At 40.1% G+C, this 25090-nt stretch overlaps 1 protein-coding gene across 1 annotated transcript; it reads right to left on the bottom strand.

Moving 5' to 3' along the window:
- Positions 1 to 269: 269 nt before the first annotated feature.
- HRH4 (histamine receptor H4) lies at positions 270 to 16719 on the bottom strand. Its single transcript, XM_059408061.1, has 3 exons — positions 16539 to 16719; positions 8557 to 8720; positions 270 to 2965 (listed from the first exon to the last, which is right to left on the bottom strand). Exons 1-3 carry the CDS (start codon positions 16717 to 16719, stop codon positions 2135 to 2137), a joined length of 1176 nt encoding a protein of 391 aa, XP_059264044.1. The 3' UTR covers positions 270 to 2134.
- Between the last annotated feature and the right edge of the window lie 8371 nt (positions 16720 to 25090).

Here is a 25090-nt window from a genome sequence, read left to right as displayed (position 1 = left end):
TAAAATTCCTCCAGGCCAAATTTAAAAGACTTGGATTTTAAAGCAAGGATTTATATTCTGATTTTAAGGAAAATGCCTAATGCATGCCTTTTCCATTACTATCTACTGAGCACCTATGGGGTGCCTAGCATCATGGTAAGAGAACCCCAGAGTAAAATTCCTACCCCAAGGAAATTAAATCAGTAAGGTTCCTAGGCATCTTTACAGTATACTAGTAGCTAACACATGATAGACCCCTAATACACATTTATTGAATGAATATATGAATGTTCCATCAAAAGTATTTATTTATTCCAACTCTCATTTCACAGAGGATTAGCTTGTTCTATTCATTCATCATAAACGTATCATACTTTCTCACTTCCAAGATACATATCACTCACCTTTCAACAACTCTGAAATCAGAATGGGACTTTCTAGCAATGTGATTTTTGAAAGTATCATTTCATAGACAGTTTGCAGCATTTTCTTTTATAGTGATAAATAAAATGACAGTATGTTGTACACTGATGACATCTTTGAATGAAAAACAATTTTATATTAGTTTTCTATATTTTAGAAGATACATATGCATATTTAGGCATGTTTCTGCTAGGGTTCAATCAGAAAAAGTTTCCATGGAGCCACACCATTCAATGGACCTTCAAGCCTCCAGTAATCATACGAAATACACAACTACTAATTTATGGATGTCAAAAACAATAGCTAACAAGTAACTTTATAAAAAGTTGCAAATTTATGAGGATTTATTTCCTGAATTTTTGAGATTACTATTGAATGTTAAACGTGTATCTCCTATTTTAGACTTAATGCAAGGCATGAGTATATATAAAAATTAGGGGCCTATCTAATCATTGATGTACTTGAAGGATTTTCATATTTTAGTGTTTGAATTTAACCAAGATTTCAAGGGTCTAAGAAATATGAAAATGACTAAATTGTATAGGAACTCTGAGAAGTGACAAGAGAAACATGAGTAAAACCTTAGAGGAGAGAGGAAATTAACCAAAATCAAAATGAAATGTTATGACAAAGAAGACAGTCAAAGAACACAAGAAGGAGGAGGAGGAGAAGGAAGAAGAAAAATTAATAATGACAAAAAGAACAAAATGTCACCAGCCTAAGAAAATGTGACTCATCAGTAAGTATAACCTATACTCACTACATATAAAGGAATCGTTCTGAGCACTGCCCACAAGTTAAAGACATCAAATAAAAACAGAAGTATATTTTATTAATAATCATTGACATCCACGAGTCCTGTGAATGTTATACCAGGTACATCAGGTTTAATCACACAGTCCTTTTGTGAATCGTTTAGCCTTTCCCTTTCTTCCATATTTTCTCACAGAGGTTTTAGCCAACATGAAATCCGGAAGAAGAGGGCAGGAAGGAAAGAAGGAAAGTCATCCTTTCGACCAGATGGGGGGCTTGTCTGTAACTTACTCCTCAACCTGTGTTTGCTGGGCCTCCCAGATAAGGACACAAAGGACATCTGAGAGCTACAGCTACCTTCTCTTCCCTCCCCACACTTCCTTCTCTTCTGGGATCAGGAGCATAGAGTCTGGAAGTACACATGCCTGCCACTTTTCCATCTGGGCCCACCCTCGCTCCCTGCCTCTCAACTCAAGCCCCAACACACCTGCCCACTGATCATACCAGAATTGCCCACCTCCAGCAAAAAGAAATTATAGCCCCCTTTTCTATTGCATATCTTAGGTAAAACATCTTCAAAACTTGAGAATTCTTCAACACTATAAAATAAAAAGGGAAATTCACTTAGGCTATAGTAAACCCTGAATGTAGAAAGAAAACAAGAACTCTTAATTTTCACCATCAGTGCCATATCGAGATCTAAAAGACAAAGAGGAGGCAATGAGAAAGAAAGGTACAGTGATTTGTGGCTATGAGTTTACAAAAACATTGTCATCTAAATCTAACTGTACTATTATTCACCAGGATCATTTTCCCTTGACTTCCAGGCTCCAATCTTTTTTTTTTTTTTTTTTTTAAGTTTTCGAGTGTTACAATTTTATGGACTTTCCTAATAGAGTGGAAAGGGCAAAATGAAAGTCACATCAAATTCACGCAGGTGAGAATAAGACTAAAATTTTTATAAAGGATAAAATTACCTTTAAGAGGACATTGACCGAGTCTGTGATGATATGGACTTCTTTTTCATAGGAAATAGTTTCAAGAAAGCCTTCTGGAAATGCTTGTGACACAAGGGATACAGAAAAGGATTGACAAAGGAATTGAGCCATTGAAGCCAAAATGTGATTTCATACCCAACTATGTGAGGACGCTGGTCTAGTGGGTAGATTGACCGAATGATTGTAAACAGTGAATAGGGAGCCCAACAAATGGCAAAAACGCCTAAGAGAATGGACAGTGACTTGGCTAATTTCCTGGCTCTGAGCAGTTCAATATGTTCCCTTTGGTGAGGACAGAGTGAATCAGAATGGGTGAGGGAAGCCATTTTGGAAGCAATTATACTGCTATTCATCTGGGCTCTTAAAGAAAACAAGAGGCTGCTCTTTCTTTCATGTCTTTTCAGAGGAGCAGACGGTGCTGTTTCCTTCTGTTCCGGAAGAGATGTTCTTCGAAACAGTCTACCTGTGAGTGAGGACCCACAGTTACTGGGAGAGACAGGAGAAGTAAGTGTGGGCTGGCTTTGCCACCGACTGAGATTGCTACGTTTCCACAGGCTCCAGTAAATGTACATGTTGAAATAGGCCACGGCAAAGACTGGGACCAGGAATTCAAAGAATGACGAGATGGCAAGGATGTACCATAGGGTAAAGAATCCAGGTTCACAATCCTTCTCCAAGATCCTCAAGCTGGAATTCTTCCAAGACTCTGAAATTAGAATTATTGGCCCATGCACTAAGAAGGCCAGCACCCAGACAGCCACCATCAGAGCCACGATCTTCAAGTTCCCAGTGTGCTGAGCTCTGTAAGATACCTAAAAGAGACCAAATAAATTGTTTCAATATAATGAACATGTATTGGTTGCAGAAGGCCTGTCATAGGCCTTCAGGAGTTTCAGGGCTATGCAAGAGGTAGTCAATCTCCCTGGCCCTGGGTAACATGATATGGGCCAGGAGAGAGGGTTTAGTTCCAGAGGCAAACTTTCTTAGGGACCTTCCAGAGGAAATCTGTAACCCTCAAGATTAAGCCTCTGAAATTCTAGAAAACGTCTCTGCTCAGCAGGGAGCCTGCTTCCCCCTCTATCTCTGCCTGCTGCTCTTCCTATTTGTGATCTCTCTCTCTCTCTCTGTCAAATAAATAAAATCTTTTTAAAAATAACAAATAAAAAAATAAAACGTGATGTTTCCAACTCCGTAGACACTAATGTGAACGGGCAAACTACTGAAACTATGTGCCCCCTTTCACAGTGTTTCACAATCTGCCAGCTGGGTCACAAGCAGCATTTTTCTTTTAATGAAAGAGAGTGCTCAGTGTCAGAATGCCTCATGATTGCAAGGGTCTGTATTGTTTGATGATGCTTTGGTTTGGGGAATGTAGACCTACAGAGAGAGAGAGAAGCACGTGTACCGAACCCAGTATCAAATGTGTTTCTCCCAGTGGTCACAGTCAAGACTGAAAGCCACTGGCTTTTTTGAATCTAATTTCAGGAAGAATCTACTCTCTAGTTTATCCTGAGACGTCAAGGTGGTATCAAGAAGAGAGAATTCTTACATCACCCCCAAGAAGATGACCCCACCCCAAAAAAGTCTAAACCTACTATAGAGAAATAGAGTAATATGACTGAGCATTACCAAATCATTTCCTTCTATAAGCATTTGCACTCAGCAAAATGGTGCCAAAGCTGTGCTGGCCAACCACTTTGAGAGACATGACCAAGGCAAGCACCAATGTCTTTTTTTAAAAGGTAGAGAATGTTCTAGATCTGCTTGGTCACAAAGACTGGCTTCTATAAGGGAAAATGAGATTCTATGAGTAAGGATTGCTCTCAGTTCTCAGGACCCATGATCTTTGATAGATCTTGATATCTTCAAAAACATCTTCTATAAGAAACCTAGAAGTTTGGGGTACCTGGGTGGCTCAGTCGTTAAGCTTCTGCCTTCAGCTCAGGTCATGATCCCAGGGTCCTGGGATCGAGCCCCACATCGGGCTCCTTGCTCAGCAGGAAGCCTGCTTCTCCCTCTCCCTCTGCTGCTCCCCTGCTTGTGTTCCCTCTCTTGCTGTGTCTCTGTCAATTACATAAATAAAATCTTAAAAAAAAAAAAAAGAAATCTAGAAGTGCATCCACCCTACATGAGGGATAAACACACAAACCAAGACTTTTTTTAAGGGGACCTGGAACAGACAACCTCCCTGAGCTTCTTTTAGATCAGGAAGTATCCTTCCAGCTCCTATGTTCCATATTTCTTTGATTTCCTCACTCAAGGGAAAGGAAATGATTTCCTCATGAAACTGGAACATGCCTCTCTTTCCCCCACTGTTCATGTACTATTTTCTCTGTGAGTTCCTAATCTTGTGCTACAGTGTTTTCTCGTTTTTATGAAAAAGGCATAACAGTGCCCAGCACTGTCTGTCTGTGATGGATTGTGCAGCCTGGGAAGGGCTCACACCCAGCTGGCTGGAGGTAAGAGGAAGCAGTCTTTTAAAAAAAAGTTATTTTTAAAAACTGCAGGGAAGTGTTTTTTTTTTTCCAAATTACTGATATTTCTGAGGCTAAGCTAAAATGCATATGGTGCTGACCACAAGTTCCCAAGTACAATACGCTTTTTTGCCTTCTGCTTCTCATGCCACTAATTAATACATCTCTTGCACTAAATCTAATGATTATGAAGATGGTAACAATACCCAGATGGTCATAAAACTGCATTTAGTTTTTTAATTGCTCTTTTCAGCCTTTGTAATGGTGTGATGCAATATGCTGGAAAGCGATCTCTTTTCTATTATGCATAAGGTCAAATGGGATAATGGACATCTAAGGGAATTGAAAAGATGATGCCCACCTCTTCATCTCTGGGTAGCATTTTTGACAAAGAGCTCAAGCATTGCTTGAATCTAGGCCCCAGCCAGTTGGAGTGGCCTTCCTGACATCAATCAGTGGCCCAGTCCTCCACCCATGACAGAAAATGTTCGTTATTCAGGAGATTGCCTCTTATCCTGCTTCCTTTCCTGCCCCAGTAAGATATCCAAACACTCTGTCAATCAGGTTTCTTTTATAAGGCAGAGCAGCCCCCAGGACTTGCTGAAGTTAATGAGTTGGCATTGCACGGCCATCCCAAGTGCCTGTTGCAGGTTGAATTGTGTCCTCCAAAGAGATAGGTTGAAGTCGTAAGACCTGGTACCTGTGGGCATCACTTCATTTGCCAGTAGGTTCTTTGCAGACATGATCACATTAAGATAAGGTCCTATTCAATTAGGGTGAGCCCTAATCCGGTATGACTGGTGTCCTTATAAGAAAGACACAGACACAAAATGAGAACACCATTTGTCAATGGATGCAGAGACTAAAGTGACACATCTACAAGCCAAGGACCATGAAGGAATGCCAAGGATGGCTGGTAATATTAGAAGCTAAGAGAAAGGCATGTAACAGGCAGGCCTAGAGGCCTCAGAGAGAGCACTACCCTGCCTCCACCTTGATTTGGGACCTTGGATCTCCAAACATGAAATGCATTCCAGAGAAGAAGTTTCTGTGGTCTTAAGCCACCTGATGTGCAGTACTTAACTGCAGTAGTCCTAGGAAACTAGCGAGTCCCCAGCAACCATATTTTCCATGGCCTTGATTTTACTCTCAAGCTTCCTTCTTCAACTTCAGGTCAAAAAAAAAAGAAAGAAAGAAAGAAAGCAAGCACTCTCTCCACTCACTGCCTTAATTCTGCATACATTTGAATTCCTACTCCTTCCAACTACACTGTTCTTCCCCCGCCCACTCTTGTTTCAGCCCCACGGAAATCTGCCCCTCCAGAGAATGGGTCTGAGAATGGTAATCATGCACTGCCATCTGCATAGGGCCTACCTTTTCCATATTACGGTCAGATTTCCATTTCCCAGGCCCAGCCCATGACTCTGCCTTATCATACGGTCTCCTCCACTTCGAACTACAGCAAGAGCTCAGCTTCGCCACAACCACTTCCTCCGGGCTTCAGCGGTGTTTGAGGGATTCCTGGCTCACACTGCTGCATTTCAACTCTTCACCAGCAGAGGCACAAGAGCTGCCTGAGCGCCCCCTGCAGCCACCATGCACTGGGATGTGGGGCTCTTGCTGGCCACTTAACTCCATGCTGTTAACTAAGGATCTTGGTTCCAGCCAACCCAGCCCTCACCAAATTTATAGGCTGTGTGGCCAGGGGGGAATCCTCAGGTCAAGACTAGGAAACAAACCCACTCGTTTTTCCCTGTGGACATCAGTCCTCATGTCCCTGTGACTTCTACACACTTTTCCTAACTGTACAAACTGTCCCTTATCTTTGCATCCACCTTAGATAGACCCAAGGGCTCGGACATCCAGCAAAGGGATGTCCTATAAGGAACATCCAGTGAGGACTAAAAAGAAATACTAACCCAGAAAATAAAAGGAAATGTTTCAGCACAAATGGGAAAGGCTATGAATTAGAGCACTTTTTCGAACATTTTGACGGACTCAAACTAAGAAATACGTTTTATATTATCACTAAGTTCCCAGACAGAAGTACTCATAAAAAATATATTTATTATGCACAAGATACTCTTTATATTTTATACTCTATTTTTATTCTGTTTAACTATGGTTTTTTTCTGTATTTTTCCACTGGGAAAAAAAAAAAAAAGTGGTCACAACCCACCGAACTGACTCCATGCCTCAATAATGGGTCACAAGTTGCAATTTGAAAACCATGTGCTTATAGGCATCTGAACTGTTCATCCAAGCTCATCACCGCTCTCTCTGTAGTTTGTCTAGTACCAACTGCAGTGGACTCTGATGTCAATGATGTACCCAAGGCCAAGGGTCTGGATGTCCCAACACATTCATTCTCCCCTTCTTCCTGACAATATGGCAGCTCAGCTAGAAACCACATTTCCCAGGTTTGTTGCAAGGAGATGGGAGACCATGTGACTAAATGTCACCGATAAACTGTGAGTGGAAATGATTGTACGATTCTACACTACTTGGCTAAAAGAAAATCCCTTGCCCTGGACTTCGGCCTTTTCCCCATCTAGAACCTGGAGTGACAGCAACCTAACCTTGAACATATGGAGGAGAATAATGAACTAGTGTGGGGGTCGGCAAACTACTGTTCATGAAACAAATATGGCCCACCACCTGTTTGGATAAATAAATTTTTATTGGAACACAATGAATGAATCATTTTTTAAACATATTATGTATGGCTGTTTTTGTGTCATAATGGAAGATTTGAGCAGTTGCTATGGAGACCATATGTCCCTTTATAGCAAAAGTTTGCTGAGCCCTGCCCTAGAAGGTTCAGAGTCACCCTGTTAACCTAGGTCCCTGGATGAGTTCCTGGAGCCAAGGCTTTCCTGGAATGTTCTGTGAGAGAAAAATAAATTTCTCTCTTGTTTGAGCCTCATCTTTGTCCCTACAGTTGATCCTTGCCTTGTGCAATATACCCTCCCAACCTTGTCTGCTACAAGCTGCACAGCCCTCCCAAGCCAGAGCTATCACCATCCTCTCAACACCTCCAACACCACACCTAGTCCACTGTACCAAACCCACCTGTTTCTGGATCCTTCTCCACATGAGCCTATTATGCTCCTCAAAAGTAGAGACTAAGGTTTCATTTCTATATCCCAGCATTTAGCAAAATCCCTTGCACACAGTCATATCCCCCAGAGATGTGGGTCCTGGGACTCAAGAGTGAAGGAGGTTTCCCTTCTAGGTCTCAAACACTTCAGATTACTGCCCCATATTTCTATACCCCTGACACCCTCTGTCTCTACTTGCATCTGCCTTATTTTTCCCCTTGTTCTATTGCTTATAAAGTTAGCTTGCTTAAGAACTGTCACTAACTTGTTGACGAGCCTATTCCAAATCTTGGATCAGTAAGGATTTTCTTGGCATGGCTCCTACACTGGCACTGGGATTTGACCTCCCAGGCTGGTCCCACTATCTAAACTATAGCTTCTCTGTATACTGTTTTTTTTCTTTGGCCATTCAAGATTGATTTTCTCATGAAATTCAAAAGTCTGGGCATCTTTCTACTCACCCATCAGGAAAATATTCAGGTCTTAGTTTGTATAAGGAATGGACTTGATAAATCTACTGGGACTCATACGTCTATCCAATCCACTGTGGACTCAGTATACCGCTTCCAACAAGTTTTCTTGGGTTTTCTCTGATGGCCTTCCCATGCTAGCAGCACAAAGGAGAGTGAGTGACTTAGCCAAATCACACACAGAAATTGTTCACTAAGGACCAATGAAAACTTAGCGCTAAATAACAGAAGGATTATCAGGCTCCTCTAAGGTTTGCCAACTAAACAAAAAATTACATTTAAAACAATTTCTGCTTGGGGACCCAAAATGTACAAGTATGTCATCTTCTAAAGAAGGTAAATGAATGTTTGAACTTACAGCATTCGAGACTGACTGGTATCGATCATAGCTGATGAGAACAATGTTATACACAGACGCTGTACACAAAAGGTAGTCAACAATGAGCCAAAAGGTACAGAGTCTACTTCCAAACTCCCAATCAAACAGCGTGTGAGGGATGTACAAAGGAATGGAGATCATACCTGCATAGGGAAAAAAAAAAAAAATAAGGCCAAAAAAAAGCGCATATCAATGAATACAGAGAGACATAGGCATACAACGCAATGACATATCTGAATTGACCAAAAGGGGGTTGATTATAATTTAGAAATTCAGGGTGTTTCATTAGCAAAATTCAGGACTGATTTCCTACACATTCTTTAAATACCATTCTTACAATGGCTGTCATTAAGTATCATACGTTTCCTTATTACTTTCCTAATTAGGCTCAGGTCCCTACCTACATTTTCAGCCATATAGAGAACAAGTTATCCTTTTTTTTTTTCTTTCTTTTTTTTTTTAATTTAAATTCAATTAGCCTACATATAATGTATCATTATTTTTTCATGTAGGGTTCAATGATTCATTAGTTGCATATGACACCAAGTGCACAACACATCGCGTGCCCTCCTTAATACCCATCCCCCGGTTACCCCATCCCCCGGCCCTCCTCCCTTCTGCAACCCTCAGTTTGTTTCCCCCAGTCAAGAGTCTCTCATGGTTTGTCTCCCTCTCTGCTTACTTCCCATTCAGTTTTCCCTCCCTTTCTCTATGATCCTCTGCACTGTTCCTTATACTCCACATATGAGTGAAAACATATGATAATTTTCTTTCCCTGATCGAAAAAGTCACCTTTATGTTCATAATCCAACCCAGACAGGACGGGCCAGCCTTCCCCCAAACACAGCCCACGGTTTCACATATCCTTTGCCAATAGCATTCTTTCTTCCTGGAATGGCCTCCTCTCTTCTACTGAGAAGTCTAATTACTTCCTCCTCATTCTTCTTTCACTGCACAAAAAGGACTTCTCTTTGTCATCTTTCTTGGAACTTCCTTGGCAGAAGTTACCCCTCTGTCATCTGCATGGTACTGACACTTTGCTCTTCCCTCCCTCTCTCATGTACAAACACTTTCTTTTTATTTTTTTTAATTTCTTTTCCAGCATTCATTGTTTATGCACCACACCCCGTGCTCCATGCAATCGGTGCCCTCCATAATACCCACCACCAGACTCACCCAAAGGCTCCCCTCCAAAACCCTCAGTTTGTTTCTCAGAGTTCACAGTCTCTCATGGTTCGCCTCCCCCTCCGAGTTCCCCCAACTCACTTTTCCTCTCCATCTCCTCATGTCCTCTTTGTTACTCCTTATGCTCCACAAGTAAGTGAAACCATATGATAATTGATTCTCTCTGCTTGATTATTTCACTCAGCATAATCTCTTCCAGTCCTGTCCATGTTGATATAAACGCTGGGTATTCATCCTTTCTGATGGAGGCGTAAACTTCATTGTGTATATGGACCACATCTTCTTTATCCATTCATCCATTGAAATGCATCTTGATTCTCCCACAATTTGGTGATTATGGCCATTGCTGCTATGAACATTGGGGTACAGATGGCCCTTCTTTTCACTAAATCTGTATCTTTGGGGTAAATGCCCAGTAGTACAATTGCAGGGCCATAGGGTAGCTCTATTTTTAATTTCTTAAGGAATTTCCACACTGTTTTCCAAAGTGGCTGCATCATCACTAGCCATCAGGGAGATACAAACACATTCTACTTTGCCTTTCTTTCATCTTTCCACTTGTTTCTCCTGAGGGTTAGGACCAGGTTGCAAGTTGATCTTTGTATTTTTCACAACATTGAGAGTTGACCAGTAGCTCCCACATTTAACTTAAATAAATTAGTAATAGCTGATACGTATTATGAAGTTACCACATGCCACACACTGTGCTCTGTCTGCTGCATATATCATCTCATTTAATGTTCATAGACACTGTCTGAGATAGAAACCATGCTGACTTGGCGCACCTGGGTGGCTCAGTGGGTTAAGCCTCTGCCCTCAGCTCAGGTCATGATCTCAGGGTCCTAGGATTGAGCCCCACATCGGGCTCTCTGCTCAGTGGGGAGTGTGCTTCTCCCTCACTCTCTGCCTGCCTCTCTGCCTGCGTGTGATCTCTCTCTCTCTCTCTCTGTCAAATAAATAAATAAATAATCTTAAAAGAAAAAAAAAAAAAGAAAGAAAGAAAGAAACCATGCTGACTTAGCCAATGAAGAACCTATATCTCAAGATGGAGATATAATTGCCCAAGGTACACTCAGCTAGTAAGTGGAAGATTGGCTTTTTTTTTTTTTTAAGATTTTATTTATTTGATAGAGATCACAAGTAGGCAGAGAGAGAGAAGGAAGCAGGCTCCCTGCTAAGCAGGGATTCCAACTCGGGGCTCGATCCCAGGACTCTGGGATCATGACCTGAGCAGAAGGCAGAGGCTTTAACCCACTGAGCTACCCAGGCTTTGAAATCTCATTGACTTTGAAACCAGGCAGTGTGATTTCAGGACTCCTGACTTGAACCACTACCTTTTACTGAGTGAACAGGTATGCAAATGGTTAGGCTCTGGGCTCCCTTTCCTCTAGCTTCGCTTGAGTTTTTCATTGTATTAACTTTTCAGACAGGTGACACTGCTCACTGAGTATGTAACCTATTAAGAGGAAGCTCAGTGAGAATTTTCCTATTTTCTCAGGCACTTGGAAAGATTTCCTGTTTTCCTACGAAAATCAAGTTAGCCTCTCTTTAAGAACAGTAGCAAAAGAAAGGAGAAGGAAACCCTGCATTCTCCCAAAAACAGATGATCTGAGGATATAACCAGTGGGGTGTGGTTTCAGCACCAGTGAACAGGAACACAGAATTGAGTGTTCTCTACCTAAGTTCACATACAGGCATCATCGAGATGGAAGAGTTGTGTGGTCAGTTCTTATATGTAGTTCAAATTGCCTGCTGGTTTCACGTTTGGATTATATTTTTAATGATAACCAATTTTCCTTATGGGGACATCCATCTCAAATGGGCGCCTGTGTGCTTGCGCATGCATGAACACACCTGTGATATAAAATAGGTATAAACAGATAAGATAAAGTACCTGAGATAAATCAAAGTTATCTTCAAATCAGAGATGTGTAGCATGGTTTGGCCCAGAGTTGTTGTGGCTTCCATCTGAGATTTCCAACATGGGTGTTACACACACGCACACACTCATCCCTGGACACATCTCGCAGCCTCATTTCCTCCACAGAATGACCAAAGGCTCAAGGCCAGTAGTCATCTGCATTACAGACACCACAGTCTATTTAAACATTAAAGATTGGGGGTGAGTCCAACAATCTTGTCCACACATTTTCTGAATTAGATGAAAGAGGAAGGGTGTGTCTGGGTGTGTTCAAATCTTCAGTGGCTGCTTCACAGAGCAGTTTAAAACAGGCTGTAGTCCTATTCCTTTGGTGTTTTTTTCTTCCCTCAGGATTTTATTTATTTATCTGAGGGGTGGGGGGTGGGTCAGAGGGAGAAGCAGATGCCTGGCTGCACAGGGAACCCCATGTGGGCCCACGGATGCTGACCTGAGCAGAAGGCACACGTCACAAACCACTTCACCAAGTGAGCCACCCAGGCACCCCCCCACACCACCACCACCATTCCTTTGGCTTTACTGAAACTCTGCTGTCACCTCATGTTCTATATGATATTTTAGCACAAATATTACGCTCAGCTCTTCTGTCTTGCTGAGTGGAAATGTTTGTGGCTTATTCCAAAGGAATTTCAAAAACTGAATCGGAAATATTCTAGGATATACCCACTCTGCAATGTTTCTATAACTTCCACTCTGGAATCAGGCTTCTGGGTCAAAAGGACTTGAGAAGTGAAACTAAGAGCTAGTTTCTTGAAAAGAGCAATAGGCCTTGGGCATGACAGATTAAGGGGGTTGGGAGTGGAGAATAAAAGAGAACAAACTGTAGTAAGAGAAGGCAGTGAAGAAATAAGAACAAGGAGGTAAAGGAACAGGGGGAGGAGAAAAGACCTGTGGGTCGGGGAGGGAGGAACCCTGTGAGAACCCAGGCCACTTGCTCACCCCAGCCTATACCCCACCCCTACCCCGCCACCATTCCTGTCTCACTTCCCACTACTCTCTCTGCCTGGCCTCAAATACACCACACATACACCCCTCAGATCCTCGCACTTTCCTCAGCATGAAATGCCCTTCCCTCAGAGAGCTTCTTCTAGTCACTCTGATGTGTCCTGACCAATGAACCCTACCCCTGACATTTAAATGGCAACCTCCCTCTCCAGCACCCTTTCTCTCCCTCATCCCTGCTGTTTTTCTCACTAGCAATGACTACCCTCTTAAATACTATGTAATTGTATTCACTTGTTTATATTTATCATGTTTCTCCTCACTTACCCCCTGCCAAGTAGAAATAGAAGCACCATCCCCACCACCTCAAAGAGTGCCTGCTTCAAAACAAACCAATATTGGATGAATGAATAGATGAGAATGGGAAAGCCCAGTTTGCTTGAAAATTATCACCAATCTGGTATTACCCCTTCTTTCCTAAGCCAGCTAAGAAGATACTTCCATGGGAAAATGACAATCAAAAGTTGGAGGGAGCTAAAAGCCCCAGTGAATTCTTTGGGCCAAGAGTGGAATGTGTGGATAATGGTGAATGCATAGAGGGTGTTATGGACTGAATGTTCATGTCCCCCCCAAATTCATATGTTGAAGCTCTACCACCCAGGGTGGCCGCACGTGGAGATAGGGCATACAAGGAAATAAAGTTAAATGGGTCATTGGGATGGAGCCCTAGCCCAACAAGATTAGTGTCCTTATAAGAAGAAACACTGGAGAGCTAGCTTGCTCACTCCATACACACTCAGAGGAAAGGCCAGAGGACAACATATGGAGAAGGAAACCACCTACAAATCAGGAAGAGAGTCCTCACCAGGAACCAAATCTGCTGGCACCTTGATCTGGGACTTCTCAGCCTCCAGAACCATGAGAAAGTCAATTGCTGTTAAGTCATGGTATTTTGTTACGGCAGCCTAAGCTAACATTAGTCATATATACCAATTTTATAGATATCCATATGTATCTTTTTTTTTTTCCTGGAATAGTGTGCAGATGAGATATATTTATATCAATGTAGCTGGTACTGGAATTTTTCCTCAATATATCTTTGCTTTCCAACACTACATTCAGCCTGAGATGTTACTCATGTGCCACAAATTTTTGATTTTTGATTAGAGGCCAGTTCTAAAACCTGTGAGAAGAGGGCATTCATCCCAAAGTCCACATAATACCTAGCACATGCCATGTTCTGGGCCATTGCCACATGCTTCTGGAGCTCGCAATCTCCTGACCAAAAATATGAAGAAATGCTGCCTTGTAACTACAGAGAAACCCTCATGAGTTCTGCCCTGGCCCAGCACTACTGTCACAAGCCTACAGGCTCAGAGCCAAAAAGCCCACTTCTGAGCATGGCTAAGGAAAGAGAAGAGCCTCAACACAAAACTCTGAGCTTGTTTTAGAAAGTTCTCAGAGGCTGCCCTAATTCTAAGAGCATCGTGGCAAATACTGTTAAGTAAGTTTATGTCTGGATGAAGCTGGCAGGGGGCATGGGAAATGCGAAGGATGAAGTGACTCTGGCTTGTGTCCGATTGCTCTCATCAGCAGCAAAGCCATTTATTTTTCCATCCACATGCCAATGGTGGGGGCCCCCCAGAACCACTGGATAACTACATCTGCAGGGACATTTCTCCAACACCCACCACATCTCCATACTGTGGTGCCCAAAGCCATGTAGGTGGGGCTGTCCTAGTCCTTCCATTGGGCCACAAAAGGAAATGCTCTGTTCTTATCTAATACCATCTTTGTTCAAAATCTTCCGGCCTCAGGCTCTTCCCGTTGGATAGAGTTGTACCCCATCCCTTCTACCACCACTCCCTTTGAGTTAGTCAAAACACATAATCAACGGTAAGTGCTAAGTATTATCTAAAAGTTATACAGTTCTGTGAAGAAGGCAAAGAGAGATAAATATATTTAGAGCAGAATATTCTCTCTGTCCGCATAAATAAAGTCCTATAGTTATGTCTGTTTCTGTGATTGTAGAGAATGATGTAGAAGGATCTACCTCAAGTGGTTAATGTGAGTTACCTGGAGGATCAGAATTGAGGAGAAGAATGGGGAGATTGTTGCCTTTTTTCAATACTTCTATTTTGGTTCTCCAACTTCATCTCTAACTCAGTCATATCTATGCCATGACTCCTAAACCCATCTCTCCAGCTAGAAGTTTCCTCCAGAAAGTTTATCAGCACAATATCAGAAGTATCCGCTGCCCTCCCTAATGCCCCCATTCTATTAATTGTGCCATATTTTTCTTGTAGCCAGAAATTAATCTTTATGTCATTTTTCTCTTTCTCCTGCCCAACCCCACCCTTGAGCTCCACCTCCCTTCCCAACTTCCTTTCCACCCTCCCCACAGTAGCTCAGAGCCTTAACATATTACTTGGGCCTAGACTGCTGTAGGAATGTTTTTGAAGCCAAGCTGCCACCTGCTCCAGCTTCTCCCACCTGCTACATGTCTGCTAATCCCTCTAAGGTGAAGCTTCAAGCCATCAGATCTCTCACCTGCTTTAAAAATCCAGATCTCCACATTACCTGTTGAGCAACTGCCAGTCCAGACACCCTAGTATTCAAGAGTCTTCATTACATAGATTCCAACTACTCCAACTTCATCCCCTACTGATCTCATACAGCCAGCCTGGGACTCACACTTAGGAAGATGTACCCAATGATTTTCCCACCAGCAGGTCTTTGTTGATTCTTGGAATACTCCTTTTCCATCTCTGCCTTTGGAAGTTCTACCCATCCTTTGAAGTTCATTTCAGATGCTGCTACCCACTAACCAAACAGGCCCTCTCCCTTCTCTGAGTTCCCAATAGTGCTTGGAAGGTCTCGTGGTTCTCACGTCATACTCTGTACTGTTACAGTCACTTGTGAGTTTCTCTTATCCACCCTCCTACATTGAAACCTTACCAAAGCAAGAGACTAACATAGTCTTCTATATATCTCATTATCTAATCATTCTTGGGTACTTAACTGTCCTTACACATGATAGGTAATCTACTACCATATGTGACCTTGGTTTGAGTTGACACTTATCTGCAGAGAAATCAAAAGGGAAGAGGACTAACACTGTTGAGCAACCCTACATTCCAGGCGATAAAGTAAGTATTCTGCGAGTTTTGTTTCATCGTAAAATAAATGAAAGCATTTATGAAGTTATAGACAATGACCAGTTAAATTATACTAGAAACTCCTATAAAGCAATATCATCAACTGACATTTTTACACATATTTATAAAGCTAAACATAAAAGGAAAATAATTCCAGAAACAAGTAACTCTTGAGGGGCTCCAGTGGCGCAATCGGTTAGCGCACGGTACTTATACAAGTAACTCTTGGACTAGAGTAATTTTAGAACTATTCTGGACTTATTTTTATTCTCAAAAAGCAAACTGTTGTCAAATGAAAATTCTCCTACAAACCTGATTCACACATATATACCCGTCCCCTAAAATGCCATATAGCCTCCCCAGAACTTTAATTTTTAAACTTTTCTTTTTTAAAAAAGATTATTTATTTATTTATTTGACAGAGAGAGATCACAAGTAGGCAGAGAGGCAGGCAGAGAGAGAGAGAGGAGGAAGCAGGCTCCCTGCCGAGCAGAGAGCCCGATGCGGGACCCGATCCCAGGACCCTGAGATCACGACCTGAGCCAAAGGCAGCGGCTTAACCCACTGAGCCACCCAGATGCCCTAAACTTTACATTTTTAACATCTCCAAATCTATACAGTCCCTTGAAATAACAAAAGCTTATTTAAAAAGAAGAAGAAGAAGAAAGCTAGTTTTAAGGTTTTAGAAGTAAATTATAATTAGAAAAGTTTATCTGAAATAAAGATATTTAACTTACCAACGAAGAAGTCAGCAATGGCCAAGTTAAGGAAGAAGTAATTACTTCGATGTCTAAGCTTTTTGTCCACCACAAAAGCTAGAATAACCACAGCATTTCCTAGCATTATAGCAAAAGCTAGTAAGCCCATTAAAAATGCTAGAGTAACGCGAGTACTTAGTGGTAAAGTAGTTGCGTTCATGCCGTTAGAAGTTGGTGTCACATTAAATGATAAAGAAGCTCAATAGAGCAAATTAATGCAGCAAGACAATTCTGACAAGTCTGTTCTCCAATCCAATACCTAATATATATAGTCTCCTACTCACAACTATATTTTTCAAAATCTAATGCTGATCTCACTGTACTTCCTGATTCTTGATAAGGTAATCTTGTGATAACAGTTTCCCTTTAACTGACACTGAAAGTCTTTTCCAGAAGACAATGAAATATTTTCTTGTACACATCTGAATATGATTTAGCCATCTCCCCTTAATAGAGCAATATTACATACTATATGTGAAATAAAATTGATTCAGTGTTTAGGTAAGAAATGGGGCTCCAATGAGATTTCTTTTTCCAGCTGTTAGAGATCTAGTTCAAGATTCCCTTCTGACCACAAAGGAAGACCATGGGATGAATTCACCATCCCATCTGACACAAACAAAAGAAACTGGACAGAATATATATTAAGAATGGTTTCCAAGGCACTGGACATCAGGCAGTGAAGGACAGTGGTCCCTGAGAAAAGGGGAGAAAACGAGGTCAGCTCTGCAGGTGTCCTCGCTAACAGTCTTCTGTGAGTTTCCAGGCACAGAGCAGAGAGGGGACATCTAGGAGGAGCCCCTACCAGATTGCCGGCAATGGGGAGATGAAGCTGTGAGTCAGGGAGTACCGGACAGGACTCTGCTACAGAACAGCTATGTAATATGTGTATTTTAACTGCACATAAGCCAGAAGTCTTGCATGTAAGAGGGTGCTTGTGATTGTTTTAAAAATGTAGCTGATAAAAATAAAATACACATTACGTCGAGATTTGACTTAAGGTTGATTGGACTATTTTTCATTCATGGCATGCGACTTAATGAAAGTGATCTTTTTTAAAAACTCCAAATGATTTTCCCCATTTGTCCCTCTCCTTCATCTTTATTCTTCTTCACATTCACTCATTATTCATTCACTAAGAAAAGGCATTAGGAATTTTTACATTCTTCAGGTACAAAGTCTCTTTCCAAACTAGCCAGTTTTTATGTTTAGTCAACTTTGAAGGCCTTTCTATTAAAAAAGCCCGGCAGCACTGGTTTAATATAATTCCTTAATTCCAGTCTCTAAACTGGAGGCTCTAGAGAGCATTCAGTGTGAAAGGGGAAGGAAAGAAAGGCTGATAGGCTAACCGGGTCTGTGGTAGAAGATAAGGTTCAAAAGTAAACAAGATGACGGTAAGCAGGACAGATAAAATTGTGAAGGGGCACTGAATGAGCTGGCCCAGAAGGCCAATAAGGATTTATCTTATGGACAGAGAATGGTAATCTGGACTATTTTTTTGCAACTTCATGTGGGAAGAGAAAGCAATCCAACAGACTTGGAGAGCTTGCCTTGTGGCCTTAGGTTGTGGGGAACTGCCTTCCAGAAGAAGACTACCAGGTAGGTAACATTTGAGAAAAAGAAGAATGACAAATCATGTTGGGCTACATTTCATTCTCTTTTTTTTCCCATTTATTTATTTATTTATTTGACAGAGAGATCACAGGTAGGCAGAGAGGCAGGCAGAGAGAGGGGGATGCAGGCTCCCCACTAAGTGGAGAGCCTGATGTGGGGCTCGATCCCAGGACCCTGAGATCCTGACCTGAGCCAAAAGGCAGAGGCTTAACCCACTGAGCCACCCAGGCGCCCCTACATTTCATGCTCTTAACTTGTGTGAACACAGAGTGGACTAGGTGTGTAGCTCAGAATTCTACTGTAGGTACTCTATTTGAATTTATTTAAATTTAATGGTGTCAATTTGCTATAATTTATGTGGCAAGACGCTTCCTTTTCTATCACTCCTGATGTATGTCTAACTATTCTTTTTTAAGTATTTATGATACTTTAAAAATCCAAGTTCTATAAATAAAAATAAATTAAAAAAATACATCATGGGGCACCTGAGTGGCTCATTAAGTGACCAATTCTTGGTTTTGGCTCAGGTTATAATCTCGGGGTCATGAGATCAAGCCCTGTGTCAAACCTCACATCGGGTTCCACATTTAGAGCAGAGTCTGCTTGGGACTCTCTCTCCTTCTCATTCTGCCCCTATCCCCCTGCTTCCTTGCATGCTCTAGCTCTCTCTGTCTCTCTCAAATAAATAAATAAATCTTTAAAAAAATAAATAAATCCTGTCAACTATTATCAGTAATCTTCATAGGCATTCAGGTAGAAGTATTCACAAAGATTGTTTTATATCATGGACTTTAATATTCAAAAAGTCATGATTAAGACCTTTTAATCAAGATTGTTAAACATGGGGCGCTTGGGTGGCTCAGTGGTTTAAGCCTCTGCCTTCAGCTCAGGTCATGATCTCAGGGTCCTGGGATCGAGCCCCACATCAGGCTCTCTGCTCAGTGGGGAGCCTGCTTCCCCCTCTCTCTCTGCCTGCCTCTCTGCCTACTTGTGATCTCTCTCTGTCTATCAAATAAATAAATAAATAAAATATATATATATATTTTTAAAAGATTGTTAAACATCTTTTTAGAGGCTTTTATATATTAATTAATTTATATATTATTAATATATCAATATATTTATATATTAATTAGCAATTTGCTATTAAATAATTAACTTAAATAATTTATTCTATTGGACAGTGACCAGTGATTTGGCATTATTTAGATCTTTTAACTTAATCCATTAATTATGCTTATATAACTAAGAACAGAAATAAATATCACCATGCCTCATCTAGTGACTATAAAGACATGTACATATAAGGCAATTGAATGATAAATTACAGATTCATCTTGCTAATGTCAAGAGAGACACAGCAAGAATCTTAACCTTACCCAATATTTCCCAAAATGTTGCATCTCCTTTAACAAACAAGCGGCTAAAACCATCACCATGAAGAGTTTTTCTAGCAGGTCTGCATTTAGGGATGAAGAGGAAGTAGAAGGACCTGGCTCTTTTCTTCCCAAAGCTATTCTGCATTTTCAACTGGGTGGTCTGTTGTTGAGTTTTAAGACTTCTTCATATATTCTAGATACTAGACCCTTATCGTATATAATTTGCAAATATTTACTCCCATTCTGTGTGTTGTTTTTACTTTCTAAATAATGTCCTTTGAAGCACAGAAGTTTTTAATTTTGATGAATTCCAATTTATTATTTTTAATTGCTTATGCTTTTGGTGTCACATCTAAGAAATACTATCTAATCCAAAGTCATGAAGATTTACTAGTATGTTTTCTTCTATAAATTTTATAATTTTAGCTCTTACATTTAGGTCTTTGTTACATTCAAGCTAATTTTCTTTCTTTCTATATTTCTTTCTTTCTTAAAAGCAAGACATGTCAAATATACTTCAAAAAAGGTACCCTGAGGAGTGAGAGCTTGATCCAGTATGGAGAGACAGACCTCTGGATGAGTCTGTCGTGATCACTATGGTGTTGCTAGCATAGGTGGCCAATGAGTATTTGTTGAATGACAAAATCCCAAAGAATTTCCATGAATGGAGAGTAAGTTCCACTATTTTTGCCTTGACCCAGAAACTCAGCCCATCAACCAGCTTTGCAGGGTTTTGAGTTTAGTTCAAGTGTATTCTGGAGGCTTTGAGCTAATTTTCATATATGGTGTGAGGTAAGGGTGCAACTTCATTGTTTTGCATGCAGATATCAAGTTGACACTACTTGTTGGAAAGGCTACTTTCTACCCATTGAACTGCCTTGGAATCCTTGTAGAAAATCAACTGACCATAAATGTATGGGGGTTTATTTCTTGATTCTCAACTCTAGTTCATTGATCTTTATGTCTGTTCTTAAGCAAGTACCATAGTCTTCTGTATTTTCTATTCAGTTTAACAATATTTTTCTATCTTAAACATCATATAAAGTCTATTTCAAGCTTGTGAAATAGACATTTAAGGTTTAATACATAAAATCATTTAAATTTAAGACATGAAATCATTAGGGAAGCCAATATTAAAAAGAAAACTCACCAGCACTTAAGATCAATATGAAATCACATTTTAGCATTCAAATAATGTAGATTCATTTAAGCTCTCATAAAAATTTTATTACAAAAGCACAATGGCATAGTTGACAGATGACAGAGCTGAATACAGTCTTAAGTGTAGGATTTCATTTAAAATCTGGTCATTATGGTTATATTTAAAAAGTTAGATAACATGCAAACATGGTCTTGGATCTTCTGATTCCACATATAAGGAGCTTAGAATTCACTACTCTACTCTACCCTACTAAATAAAAAGCTGAACAGACTGAAAAACCAACTCTTCAGAGGGATGGACACAGGGCAAATGGCTGTCCTCAAGATTGGGAAGACAAACAAGCAAATACACAGAGTTACGAGTTATCAGAGCAGGAAGTCTGAAAACAGAAAACACTAAGGAACTAGTGCCAGAGTAAGAAAACCTCAACTGTAATTGACAAATTGCTAGAGGACCAGTGCAGACAACTCAGAGTTTAAAATTCCAAGGGGTTCCAGTCAGAGGGAGAGCCCCACAATACTGTGAGATTTATTTCCAAGCGTTTGACCAAGTTCCCAGGGTAAATATCAGGAAAATCCCCTCATACTTCCAGCAAGGGGAGGGGAAAGGGAACGATTTTGAAAAATGCCATAGCACTCTGTTCTTAATGTGGCCTGCCCTCAGGAGAAACTAATTAAGCAGAGCTTAACCTGTTGGGATTAGATCAGAGCCTAACAGTTCTAGGGGAACAGAAACACCCAACTCCAGCCCACTCTAGCCATCTTGTCCCACCTAAAGGAAGAGAGTAAGAAGTATTTGTGCAGTTCACAGTCCAGAGACATGGGCTTACTAAAAGACTGAGATGTAATCATAGGACTATAGAATGCTTCCCATCTCCTGACATCTCATTCCACATCACTAAAGGCATATTCACAGCAGTTCTTTATCCAATACATCATAACTGGGTATCAAGAAAAAAAATTAGAAGGAATACCAAAAGGCAAAAAAAACACTTGGAGAGATGGAGCAGGCATCAAAACCAAACATGGCAGGGATGCTGGAATTATCAGATGGGGAATTTAAAACAACTATGATGAATATGCTAAGGGTTCTAATGGATAACATAAGCAGCATGCAAGAACAGATGAACAAACACCAACTTGAAAGGATTTATGCTCCTCTGTGTTCATTGCAGCATTATTTATAATATTGAAGATATGGAAAAAACCTGGGTGTCTGCTGATGGAGGAATGAAAAAGAAAATGTACTGTATATACATACATATATAACATACATATATGTATATGTATATACATACATACAATGGAACATCATTCAGCCATAAAAAGAATGAAATCTTGCCATTTGTGACACCATGAATGGACCTTGAGGGCATTAAGTTAAGTGAAATAAATCAGACACAAAAAGACAAATAGTATATGGTCTCACATGTATGTGGAATCTAAAAATTAAAATAATAACAATAACACAACCAAGCACATAGATACAGAGAACAGATAGGTGGCTGCCAGAGGTGGAGAGTGAGAGGGGAGTATAGCCAAAATGGATTAAAGGGGTCAAAAGTTACAATCTTCTAGTTATGTATGTCATGGGGATGTAATGTACAGCATGGTGACTATATTTAATAATATTTGAAAGTTGCTAAGAGAGTGAATCATGAAAGTTGTCACAAGAAAAAAGGTTATGTAATTACTTATGGTAATATATATTAACTAGACTTACTGTAGTGATCATTTTGCAATATGTACAAATCTCAAAGCATTATGTTGTACACCTGAAACTAACATAATGTTATATGTCATTTATACCCCAGTTAAAAAAAAAAAGAAAAAGAAAAAGAGAATGAAAGAAAAGAACAAATGGTCAATATAAAGAGAGAGGTGCAAATCCTAAGAAAGAACAACAACAAGAACAAATGCTAGAGATAAAAAACAAAAAACAAAAAACCACTGTAACAAAAATGAAGAATGCCATTGCTGGGTTTATTAGCAAATTGGAAATAACTGAAAATAAGAATGTCTGAGCTCAAGGGCCTGGAAATAGAATCCTGGAAAACCAAAAAGCAAAAAGAACAAAGACTGAAAGAAAGGAAAGAATATCCAAGGACTGTGGGATGACTCCAAATGGTGTAACATATGCATAATGAAAATACCAGAAGGTGAAGGCGCAGAAAAAGGAACAGAAGAAAATTTGAAACATCAATGACTGACAATTATACTTAATTGTATAACCCTTTCCCCAAATGTCAGACACTAAACCATAGATCTGGGAACCTTAGAGAACACCAAGCTGGATAAATACCCAAAAAACTACACCTAGACATATTATCTCAAACTTACAGAAAATGAAAGATAAAGTCCTGATACAATTTCAGAGGAAAAAAAAAAAACCTTACCCATAAAAGAACAAAGTCAAGAATTACATCAATGCCAACACATGCCAGCAAGATGAGAGTAGAGTGAAATATTGTTTAAGTGCTGAGAGAAAAATCCAGCAACCCAGAATCCAGCATCCTGCAAAGTTGTCCTCCAAACGCGAAGGAGAATAGACTTCCTCAGAAAAACAAAAGTTAAGGGAATTTTTGGCTACTAGACCCGCCTTGCAAGAAATGTTAAAAGATTTTTAGAGAGAAAGAAAATACTATTGGTCAGAAACTTGGATCTACATAAGCTAAGGAAGAACATTGAAGAAAGAATAAATGAAGGTAAATTCTTTTATTTTTCTAATTCTTAATTGATCTCACAGATAACTGTTTAAAATAACAATGCCAATAATATATTTGATTATGTATGCTTATGTAGATATCATATATATGATTATAGATAAATGAAATGAATGACAGCAATGACACAAGGGACAGAAAGGGGGGAATTAGGATTTTTTTTTTTGCTATTATAGCATATTCACACTACTTATGGTTACATGAAATAGTACAGTGTTATTTTATTTTTTTTAAGATTTTATTTATTTATTTGTCAGAGAGAGAGAGACAAGCGAGAGCGAGCACAGGCAGACAGAGAGGCAGGCAGAGGCAGAGGGAGAAGCAGGCTTTCTGCTGAGGAAGGAACCCGATGTGGGACTCGATCCCAGGACGCTGGGATCATGACCTGAGCCGAAGGCAGCCGCTTAACCAACTGAGCCACCCAGGCGTCCCAGTACAGTATTATTTTAAAGTGGATTGCAGTAGCTGTAAATATATATTGTAAACACAGTTTTAAGACTTCACTCAGTAGTTTCAACAATGTGTCATAGATTCCGTCATCAGTAGATAGGTGCCAAACAGTCATATTAGCAAAGCCAAATTTAGTTTTTCCAGTCCATTCTAATAAAAGCCAAAAGGAAATTCAAATTATTAAGAATCAAAATAAACAAAACCCACGCTTTCTCCAGTTTTTTTTATCCTAATTAGAATATGTGACTAATTTGCAAACTCATAAGCCAAATGAAACAAAATTAAAGTAAAAAATAACTTTCAAAAATTGGCATACACCAATGAAGTTCTGTGATATTCCAGTTTGGAAACGATGACACCCATCTGTCATCCCTGTGTTGAGGGATGGCAAACAAGTGTATTTCAGGCAACTCACAAAAGCCTAGGAATAGGAAGACCAAGGAAACCCTCAGAAAATAAAGAAATTTTAACAGATATACTTATGAGAGTAACAGAATATGCAGCTGTGCCAGTGGCTCATTCTGTACCCAATCCATCACCAGATTCTAAATTTGCTTCCTAAATGTCTTTCAAATTCATCTACATAGCTTCATCTCCATTGCCATTATCCTAATCCAAACTACCACTAACTCTTTTTCACTTCAATGGCTTAAGTTATTCCCATTAACCACTCTTGCTCATTTTCAATCTATTTTCTGCCAAGCAGCTAGAGTTCTTCTCCTAAAAGACAAATCTGATTGTGTCACTCTTCTGCTTAAAACACTTTTGTCTTTTCACATTGCTCTTTTTAAGATCTTATCAGGGTCTACAAGATCTTACCTGACTGACTCATTGTCTACTTCTGTTTCATTTCACAAGATTCTTTCTCTAGCCTACTGGCACTCTGGCATCAAGCAAAAGTTCTCAATAAATTTAAAGTAAAATAATGAACTATAAGCAGTAGGTCTTCCCACCAATGCAATTCTAAGTCACTCATTTCAGCTGGGGATTTTTCTTCTCACACTGACCAGACTCATCCAATGCCTTTAGACAACTGCCATCAGTTACTCCCTCTGGAACTTTCTTCCCTTCCTGCCACATCACCTTACAACAGTTAGAACAAAGCCAAGGCTACCCTACGTCATATAGGGTCTTGTAAATTTTTTTAATTGTAGCACAAGACACATAACTTAAGATTTACTAACTAAACCATTTTTTAAGTGTG

The sequence above is a fragment of the Mustela nigripes genome, chromosome 8 (assembly GCF_022355385.1).
Source record: "Mustela nigripes isolate SB6536 chromosome 8, MUSNIG.SB6536, whole genome shotgun sequence".
Classification (NCBI taxonomy): domain Eukaryota; kingdom Metazoa; phylum Chordata; class Mammalia; order Carnivora; family Mustelidae; genus Mustela; species Mustela nigripes.
This window is presented reverse-complemented; position numbering and strand designations above follow the sequence as displayed.